The sequence below is a fragment of the Cebus imitator genome, unplaced genomic scaffold (genome assembly GCF_001604975.1).
Source record: "Cebus imitator isolate Cc_AM_T3 unplaced genomic scaffold, Cebus_imitator-1.0 Scaffold349, whole genome shotgun sequence".
NCBI lineage: Eukaryota > Metazoa > Chordata > Mammalia > Primates > Cebidae > Cebus > Cebus imitator.
Window position 1 is genome coordinate 1,434,946 of NW_016107664.1, and position 11,256 is coordinate 1,446,201.

At 36.4% G+C, this 11,256-nt stretch overlaps 1 protein-coding gene across 1 annotated transcript in view; it reads left to right on the forward strand.

Annotated features, from left to right (window-relative positions):
* Positions 1 to 11,256, forward strand: part of SUGCT (succinyl-CoA:glutarate-CoA transferase) — a 681,636-nt gene that overhangs the window by 262,993 nt on the left and 407,387 nt on the right. Inside the window, exon 9 of the mRNA XM_017506146.1 lies at positions 8,991 to 9,088. Within this exon, the coding sequence (XP_017361635.1) occupies positions 8,991 to 9,088 (98 nt within the window). The remainder of the gene's footprint in view (positions 1 to 8,990; positions 9,089 to 11,256) is intronic.

The window sequence follows — 11,256 nt, forward strand, 5'->3', positions numbered from 1 at the left end:
AGTGATAGACTGATACTTCTTGGGGAGGAGATGTATTAGTGAACTTTCATTGTAAAGGGTTGGAGTGGGAGCAAGAATGTTGGATTCAAGCCTGAGGGTCCAGATAATCTTCTTGTGTATAAAATGAACTTTGTTCGTGACAAGTCCTACTTAATGTTCCTTACCAAGATACAGCAAAGTAGGAAAGTAAACATATGTAAGCTATTTTAAGCTGATGGATGCCACCCCTAATGGTTATTCCTATATGAAGTATTGAATATTGACATCCTTTCAAAAGTAATGTAGATTCAAGAATTCTTTTATTGGAGAGAATATACACTGGTTCTCAATGTAGTATGCATAGGAATGTCCTTTAGCCCAATTCCCAAAGATTTTACTTTAGTATGTCTGGGGTGAGGTAGAGGAAACTTCAATTTTAAGAAGCATTGTAGGTAATTTTGAAGCAGGTTTTTAGACTACCCGCTCCAAAATATAATATATCCAAGGTATAATGTTTAAAGCCTACTATAAGTCTTGTCATTAGGCAGGTGAACTCTGTCAAGGTCCTCAATCTTTTCTAAGCATCTGTTTTCCTATGTTTAAAATGAAGATTATAATATATACCTATATACAACTTGGGAGTTTGGTAAGTGTTAGAGAAGTAAAGCACTTAGAATAGGCGTTGTTCATATGCACTTAATAAATGGCATCTATGAAAATTAGATGTGATGATTCTGGTTCTGGGGAGGATAGAGTAAACATACCTTTCCCTGTCTCTTACCCCAAGCATGGTGACCATACCTGAATAGAATTCAAAGTCTTTTAATACGTGCTCCATGGATTCATGGAGCACGTATTAAAAGACTTTGAAAAGTAAATAGTAAGAGACTTGGGGAGAACACCCGAATTTGAAGTACCTCTAACTGGCAGTCAACTTACCAGCTTTTTCCTCCAGTTATTCCTTCGCTTGAGTATAGTTGAACCTGAAACCTGGAAGTGAGCACTAGGCAACACAGCAGATATCCAGGAAATGCTCTTTATTCCTGGTGCAAAGAACATGAAAAAGTAAGCTGTAATGTCAGAGGGAGTGTGGAAGTAGTTTATTTCCCCCTTCTTTCCATTTTCTTATACCCTAGACCCCAAGTAATCCTGTATTGGAAACAGCAGATGAGCAGGAGCCAACTCTGAGAAAGAGAAACTTTCTTCATTGCTGAGCTGTGATCCCAAAGAAACGATTGAATCCCTGTTGCTTTTTTCCCCTCCGTCCTCTTATTGCATGGCCTGTGCCCTGAAACTACTGGGGAATGGGATAACTAAAGCAGGAGCCCCAGGGAACTGGAAAATGCTATAGAGATTGCAGAGAGAAAATCTTGACAAAGCAATCCTTGACGTTGTTTATGAACTCCTGGGATCATCCCTTACTTGCATATGCACTAATTTGGTCCTAATCAGCATACCAAAGATGATAGGAACTGAATTAATAAGTAGACAACTTCCCAGGTTGTCACATGACCATTAGGTTTGGCACATACAAGTCAGACTCAAATGACACTGCAAAGGCTTTGAAAACTTAGTCAACATGAGAATCAAAGCACATTGAAAGTGGGTTAGAATTTGCAGCCTGAATGTAACCAGGTCTATTGTCTGCTAAAACAGCAAGAGTAACAATTCTCCTTAGAATTTAAATGAGACACAGTGGTTCATAATATAGTTATGTTATAGTTCAAAATGTTCAGGATACAGTCCAAAATTACTCGGCATACAAAGAACCAGAACTTGTGTGAGAAAAGGCAATCAATAAATGCCAATGTGAAGATGACGCAGATGTTGGAATTAACTCACAAAGATGTTTATATAGCTATTATAACAATGCTCTAATAAGCATCACAAACACTGTTTAAATAAATGGGATATAGAAATATTCAGCAAAGAAATACAAGGCATGAAGAAGAACCAAAGGGAAAATTTAAAATTTAAAATTATAATAACCAAGAAAAAAAATTTCACCTCACTAGTTGAGCTCAATATTGCAATGAAGATAACAAGGAACTCGAAGATAGATCAATAGAAATTATTCAATCTGAACAATAGAAAGAACAAAAGATAGCTCCTTCTTACTCAAAATAAGAAAGAACAGATCTTCAGAAACATGTATGACAATAACAAGGTCCAATATTTATGTCACTGGAGTCTCAGAATGAGGGGAGAACATGTACATGCTGAAAAAATATTTGAAGAGGTAACAATTGTATATACCAAATTTGGTAAAAGTTAAATGCCCATAGATTTAATAATTTTAGTAAACCATAAATGGGATAAACTGAAAAAAATCTATATGTGAATATATAATATGTCCCTTAACAACAGGTATATATCCTGAGAAATGTGTCAGTTGGTGGTGGTATGTGAATATCATAGAGTATACTTACACAAACCTAGATGGTATAGCCTGCTACACACCTAGGCTATATGGGATAGCCTATTCCTCCTAGGCGATAAACCTGTACAGCATGGTATATGTTATTGCACTCAATACTATAGGCAATGGTAACACAATGGTTAACACAAAATCATCCAGAAAGATAACCTAGAGAAAAAAACAATGTATTATCTATGGGGGAACAGTGACTCAATTAACTGCATATTTTTTTTTTTTTGTCAGAAATTAATGCTCCCAGGTAGAAGTGGCACAACATGTTTAAAAGGCTGAATGGACAGAAATGCCAACCTAGATTTCAATATCCAGTAGCAATATCCTTAAGAAATGAAGGTTAAATAAAGTCATTCTACATAAAGGAAAACTAAGGGAATTTGTAGCCAGTTGACTTGCTCTAAAATAATTTTTCAAGGAAGTTTTTCATTTATAGATGGTAAATCTTTTCAGGAAGAATCTGGAAACATCAGAAATGAAGGAAAAGTAACATAAATAGTAAATATCTGGGTGAATATAATGGTCTATTCTTTTCCTAGTGAATTCTTTGAAATATTTGATGGATGGAAGCAAACATTAAGATATTATCTGATGGGATTTTCAGTGCACGTAGATTCAACATACAGATATATGCAACATAAAATTGGGAGAGTAAAGGGACCTATATTGTAGTAAGTTTGCTATATTCCACTTGAAGTGGTAAAATTTTGATTATAACTACAATGTGAAAAGTATATGCATTATGATCCCATAAGCGGTCATTAAACATATACGCAAAAGTATAGCCAAAATCAAAATAGGTAAATGTAATAGTAACAACTCTAAAGAAGACCAGAAAGGAAAACAGAGGAATAAATAGAAAAAAAAGAATAAACTGATAGATGTAAGTCATTAAAAATATCAATAACATTAAATGTGAATAGTCTAAACACATGAATTAAAAGACAGAAGTTGTGAGGAAAAAAAAAATGACCCAACTCTTTGCTGTCCAATTCATATTTGAAATTCACTTCAAATATAATGATACTGTTAAACTAAGATGATGGAAAAATATACAAACACAAACAAAAGAGGCAAACACTAATGAAAGGAAAGCTGGAGTGGGGCAATATTAACTATGGACCAGTTTTTGTCATCTCAGAAAACTTGTTTGCAACAAATTATTGTGCTAGTACTTATTTAACATTTGTACGGGCAGAGGGAATATCAGATGATCTGAATTTGTAGAGAAATTGTGAAACCTCACATTTATTTCACAAGAGATGTTGCCTTTTCCTTTATTTAAAAACTAGATTCCAGTTGTTCTTATACTACAAGTGATTCTGTTTCTGCATCTTCCTCCATATGCAAAGAACTTTTATTTCAGTACAGAGTTATCAAATTTTCAGTTATACTGGCTGCCATTTTAAATTGCAATTGAACTTAACATGTGTTGTATCAATAATGCACATAAAGTGATGGCAGTGTATATGAACATTATGACTTACAGGCAATGACAACTTTTCCTAATTTCCTCCTGACAAACAGCTCTTTCAAAAGGCCATATCACTTTTAAGAAGCAACTACATTTTAATTTATTTATTTATTTATTTTTGAGAGGGAGTCTCACTCTGTTGCCCAGGTGGGAGTGCCGTGGCATGATTTTGGCTTGTTGCAACCTCTGACTCCTGGATTCAAGTGATTCTTTTGTCTCAGCATCCTTTGTATCTGGGATTACAGGTACCCACCATCATGCTGGCTAATTTTTATATTTTTAGTAGAGATGGGTTTCACTGTGTTGGCCATGTTGATCTTGAACTCTTGACCTGAGATGATCCACCTGCCTTGGCCTCCCAAAGTGCTGGGATTATAAGTGTGAGCCACCATGCCTGGCTGCAACTAAAAGGTGATTTTAGACATAATGGAATAAGGCAGAGGCATAGAATAATGTCTGAAATATCATATACCTGAAAGTTTTCACATTGTTTATCTATGACCTTGTCAGTTGAAGAATATGTTATCAGCATTTGGGCTATACCAGTGAACAAAACATTCAAAATACTTTGACCTTGTGAAGCTTACATTCTAGCAGGGCAGGCAGATAAGAAGTAATAAACATAATAAGTTATGTTAGGTGATAAATATTATGGGAAAAATGGGCAAGGGAAGAGGAAATCAGGGGAGTCAGTGTTGTGTGGGGTGGAGTGGCTTGTGGTGGGGATAGGGTAATCAGGGTAGTTGCATTAAGAAGTTCAATTTTAGATCTTTCCTTGCTTCTCCTGTGGACATTTATTGCTCTCTATTTTCCTCTAGACACTGCTTTAAATGTGTCCCAGAGATTCTGGTATGTTGTCTCTTTGTTCTTGTTGGTTTCGAAGAACATCTTTATTTCTGCCTTCATTTCGTTGTTTATCCAGTCAACCTCTTCAAGGAGAACTACAAACCACTGCTCAACGAAATAAGAGAGGACACAAACAGTTGGAGAAACATCCATGCTTATGGTTAGGAAGAATCAATATCATGAAAATGGCCATACTGCCCAAAGTAATTTACAGATTCAATGCTATCCCCATCAAGCTACCAATGACCTTCTTCACAGAACTGGAAACAATCACCTTAAACTTCATATGGAACCAAAAGAGAGCCTGTAGAGCCATGTCAATTCTAAGCGAAAAGAACAAAGCTGGAGGCGTCACACTACCTGACTTCAAACTATACTGCAAGGCTACAGTAATCGAAACAGCATGGTACTGGTACCAAAACAGAGATATAGGCCAATGGAACAGAACAGAGGCCTTGGAGGCACTGCTACACATCTATAACTGTCTGATCTCTGACAAAGCTGACAAAAACAAGCAATGGGGAAAGGATTCCCTATTTAATAAATGGTGTTGGGAAAACTGGCTAGCCATGTGCAGAAAGCAGAAACTGGACCCCTTCAAAAACCTTACACTAAAATTAACTCCAGATGGATTAAAGACTTAAACATAAAACCTAACACCATAAAAACCCTAGAAGAAAACCTAGGCAAAAACCATTCAGGACATAGGCATAGGCAAGGACTTCATGACTAAATCACCAAAAGCATTGGCAACAAAAGCCCAAATAGATGAGTGGGACCTAATTAAACTCCAGAGCTTCTGCACAGCAAAAGAAACAATCATTAGAGTGAATCAGCAACAAACAGAATGGGAAAATTTTTTTCAATCTACCCATCTGACAAAGGGCTAATATCCATAATCTACAAAGAGCTAAAACAGATTTACAAGAAAAAAACAAGCCCATTCAAAAGTGGGCAAAGGATATGAACAGACATTTTACAAAAAAGGACATATATGAAGCCAATAAACATATGAAAAAATGCTCATCATCACTGGTCATTAGAGAAATGCAAATCAAAACCACATTGTGATACCATATCACTCCAGTTAGAATGGTGATCATTAAAAAATCTGGAGACAACAGATGCTGGAGAGGATGTGGAGAAATAGGAACACTTTTATACTGTTGGTGGGAGTGCAAATTAGTGCAACCATTGTGGAAGACAGTGTGGCAATTCCTCAAGGACCTAGAAATAGAAATTCCATTTGATCCGGCAATCCCATTACTGGGTATATATCCAAAGGATTATAAATCGTTCCATTATAAAGACCCATGCACACAAATGTTTATTGCAGAACTGTTTACAATAGCAAAGACTTGGAACCAACCCAAATGCCCACTGATGATAGACTGGACAGGGAAAATGTGGCACATATATACCACGGAATACTACGCAGCCATAAAAAAATGATGAATTCGTGTCCTTTGTAGGGACATGGATGATCCTGGAAACCATCATTCTCAGCAAACTGACACAAGAACAGAAAATCAAACACTACATGTTCTCACTCATAGGCAAGTGTTGAACAATGAGAACACATGGACACAGGGAGGGGAGCATCACACACTGGGGCCTGTAGCAGGGAACTAGGGGAGGGACATTGGGGGGTGGGAAGTTGGGGAGGGATAACATGGGGAGAAATGTCAGATATAAGCGATGGGGAGGAAGGCAGCAAACCACATTGCCATGTATGTACTTATGCAACAGCCTTGCATGTTCTTCACATGTTCCCCAAAACCTAAAATGCAATTAAAAAAAAATAATATATATATATATATATATATATAAAAGAAGTTGAATTTGAGCAGACTCAATGAAGGAAAGGAGGAGCTAGCCAACTAGATGTCTGGTCGAGGATGTTCCAAGCAAAAGAATAGCTATTTTTAAACTCCTGAGGCTGAAGTGAAATAGACATGTTCCTGGTCCAGCAAGAAGATGAAATGACTGCAGCAAAGAGCAAGGGAGGAGAGCATGGTAAGAGGTGATGTTAGAGAGGTAATAGTGCCATATCTTGTAGAGCCTTTCAGGCTATCTTAAGGATTTTGGTTTTTGCTGTAAGGGGAGCATTAGATGATAGGCATGTTAAAACACTGACAGTTTTTATTATCATGGATCTTCATTTTTTTTCCCTCTTTTTAGAAAATGTGTGCCACTCCGTTTAATGGCATTTTTTTATTTTCTTTTTTTCATTTTTGCCAATGTCTCTTTATTTTTTTTTGCAGAGCCCTCCTTCCTTTCTTTTTTGAACCAATATATGCTTTTAAAAACTTTCTGGCCAGGCCAGGCTCAGTGGCTCATGCCTGTAATCCCAGCACTTTGGGAGGCTGAGGTGGGTGGATCATTTGAGGTCAGGAGCTCAAGACTAGCCTGACCAACATGGTGAAACCCCGCCTCTACTAAAAATACAAAAAAAATTAGCCAGGTGTGGTGGTGCGTGCATGCCTGTAGTCCCAGCTACTCAGGAGGTTGAAGCAGGAGAATTGATTGAACCTAGGAGGCAGAAGTTGCAGTCAGCCGAGATTGTGCCACTGCATTCCAGCCTGGGCAATAGAGTGAGACTCCATCTCAAAAACCAAACCAAACCAAAACAAAACATTTCTTTTGGGGGAAACAGTACCTAATTCGAATACTTCACAATTATTTTGTGATTAATATGTCAAGCACTTTATCCCAGGCAGCACTCTTTTTTAGATCCAAAGTAATAGTTACGATCACAGTCCTTGAAGCTGTCTCTCTAGAAACATTTTGAATGTTAGCTGCCATAGCTGAAGATGGAAGGATAATTACTTTGGCCAACAATTTCACACCATCTTTGAAACAGAAAAGAAGTCCAATAAGTCAAATACAGAGGACACATGGGCATTTCAGTTACCCTTGAGTGTGGTCACTGTGTAATTTTTTGTTGCTGATGGTGCTTTTTAGATGAGGCCAAGTTTATAAATTTAACCTGTGACTTATTGATGACATTTGTTTTTTTCTTGAAATGACTTATTCACTCCTAGGGAGAGAGGGTGTCTAAATGCTGGACAAGGCATGAGGCCAATTCTTGGATCAGGTGTCATGAGAGGGAGGTTTCTAGAAAGGGTGCTGTAAGTGGTGTTGCTTTTTAAAATCTGGAAGAGTAATGCTGTCTTTATTATTCCTAAAGGAAATGAATAAGTGGAACATGTGAAAGAGAAATTACACCACTGAGATGGTCTCTTTACACTGGGGAATCTTCTTCACTTCTCTCTCCTTTGTAAGATGATTAATAGATTGATTTTGTTTAAACTGTGGGAAATAAATGAAACCGTTAGATATTTATATTGAAAGCAAATACATTAATAAAGGCAATGAAGCTTTCTGTAGGCTGCATGGCCTGCCCCCAGGCTGTAAATGCTCCTTCTGACTTTCCAACGCAACTGCCAAGCACTGCCTCTACACAGTCTTTTAAAACTTTTCCATTCCAAATCCACTTGGTACTTCATTATGGCCTTGTTAATGTTGAACGTTGTCCAAAGGGACTTGCAAGATAGATTTTCCCTTTTATTGAGGAGGAGCAAAAGAGGAGGGCTATAAAAGCATTTCTAGTTGGTATTACCTCCGGTAGATACATTAATAAAAAATAGTCATGCTTCTATAGGAAGAAAATCTTTTAATTTGCTATTGTTTAAATGATGAGAATTTGGGCAAATGTATTTGCTTTTACTTTATTTTAGCACCTTTTAGAACATTCTGCATAGGACAACCTGGAAGATCACTGTATTTTATTTATATGTGGAGTAAGTAAGTGAATATATTCACAAGGTACCCGTTGACTGTGTATAAGATGCATGCAGACATGCACTTATGATATTGGTTTTTAGAATTTGGTCCATTTTACCCAAGTTAGCATCTCTCTCCCTATTTCCTCCAACAAGACTTTCTCTATGGGGATCAGAAAACATGTTTCCTGTGTTCTCATATTTAGCATAAGACTTATGGGGGTCTTTTGCAGCTCTCCAATGTGTAAGAATATTTGCTTAAATGTAGTAAAAGCCTCTTAGAATGACAAACCCTTTCACCAGCATGATCCATCCTAATTGTGTGTTTGTTACCTCTACATGTCCTTGTTGAGAAGCATAAAGACCAGCAAGGAATGTTCTTGAGAAGGGAGATATAGGACCTGAAAACTAGCACCTACAGGCAGGTACAAGAACAACTTCTATCTTATACTTGAAAATTGTGTTTCCCTTTTAGATCTTGGATTTGCCTGAGCTGATTGATGACTCCAAGTATAAAACTAACCACCTTCGGGTACAGAATAGAAAAGAGCTTATTAAAATATTATCTGAAAGGTAAGTTTGGATAGTGTATGCATCCATTTAAGAATTAGTATGTAATAAGCATTTATCTGGTGTTTTGTTAGTTTTATTCTTGGCTTATCTGAGATCAATTTGTAATTTTCTTCCATTTTACAAAGCTGGCTAGTGGAGAGATTTCAAAGCTGTGGGTATTTTGTTTGTTTGTTTAGAAGCACTTGAGCACATTTTATATGATTTGTTACATACTGAGTCCTAACAATGATATAAATAAGAGAGTCACCGTGACTTGAATTAGGTTGTTTCTCTGTGTCCTGTAGCTGTTTGGGTTTAGTATATCATAAATATAACAACAACACCAATAACAGTAATAATTTAACATTATTTCATACTTTCACTGTGTTAAATGCTTTAGATACATTATCTAATTTAATCCTCATACTCATCCTGTGAAGTAAATTCTGTTATTTCCATTTTACATGTAAGGAAAGCAAGGCAAAGAGAGGTGAAATCAAGAGTTGGTTTGCATTTCTGAGCCATTCCTGTGAATCATGATGTTATTTCTGGATCATTGCAAATGCCACATTGAGTTATGGGTCATAAAAGATTAATGTTAATTAAGTAGATTATTTGATTTCCAAGTTTTTCCATTAATGTTAGGTTATTCTTTTGTAATATCTGTGCCATTTTTTCACATTTGTCTGAAAAAAAGTAATTATTCTTACTTTTTCATGTCACTTTCACTGTTTGTTTGTCTTTATATGTCTTCTCAATATGTACAAATAGGCTTTGTGGCTTTTATGGATCTAAATGCCCTCATTAACTTTTCTTTTATATTGAAAATTTGCTCTCATCATGCCAATAAATTAGACAATTTTGTTCAAATACCATATCTAGTCTTTTGAAAAGGCCCATGTGTTTCTATGTAGTACACATCAAAGTTATAAGAACTAAAATTCTGTTATTGTTTTTATTTCTGTGTGTTTGTATTTGGGGATGGCTGCAGGAATATCTGAGTCAACATTTATCTATTTTCTCTTTCCTAGATTTTAAATACTTTTGTAACTTTAAACACTTTTGTAATTTTAAATATTGCCTGTATCTTGTCCATGTGCCAAATGCTCTTCACATCAATAGGGGCTGTGTGTGTTGGACTGATAGACACAGAATCGGGGAAGGAGAACTGGGTGCCCTTTCCTGGTCTAGTTAAATATAACTCTGATTCTACCGCAAAGCCCCAGAGCCCTCAATGATTAACCTTTCTCCACATGTGAATTGCCCATTTATTTCTACTTTTTGCCTCTTTGCCTCTCAAGCATTTGAAATTCATTTAGTTAATTGATAAAACTTTTCCTTTCACACCATGTTTACCAAATTTCAATAATAGACACTTGTGAGAACCTTATCAGAAGCTCTTTGATAATCTGAATAAATCATGTCCATGCTGTGAGAAGAGATCCCAAGAAAAATAAGATACCTAGGTAGGTTAGGTTTCCTATGTGTCAAAACTTTCATTCCTTACTAAATTCTGTTATAGAATTCAACTGTGAAATGACTTTTAGTAGCATCTGTAACATATTCATTTCCATTTTCCCCCTTTGAGGTGAATGAAATAATCTACAACCTTCTTCTTTCTATTCTTTTATACACAGAAGTTTCAGCATTTTGGTATCCATAAGATTGTTATGTATTTATTCAAACTGAACAGTAAGTAAGGAATCAACATATAAGGGAGAGATGGGGTATAGTCCTAGGAGAGGAAATTTTATAAGGAGGTCACATAATCATTGGTACTGCTCTTAAAACACAAACCACAGATAGGTCCTTTGGCTGCTTGGAGGCCACGTTTGTGCTCTCTTCTGCTACTGTGCTGATATTTTTTGGTACTTTCTTATAGGTTGCAGTTCTCCAAGTCTCTTCTAGCACATGTCTCTTTTCCTCCAAGGTGGTTCAAATAGTGATGACCTGGGAAAATTAGAATTAGAATATTGATTCATTTCAGTTTATAAGCTTATCCTTTATTTTTCTAAATAAATAGCTCTGGAATCATTAATACTGCTTAGTGCTTAGCTTTGAGAAGAGTCTGTGGATTCTTTAAAATTTGTCATTTACAAATCGTTCTACTATAAGGACACGTGTACACGAATGTTCATTGCAGCACTGTTTACAATAGCAAGGACCTGGAACCAACCCAAATGCCCATC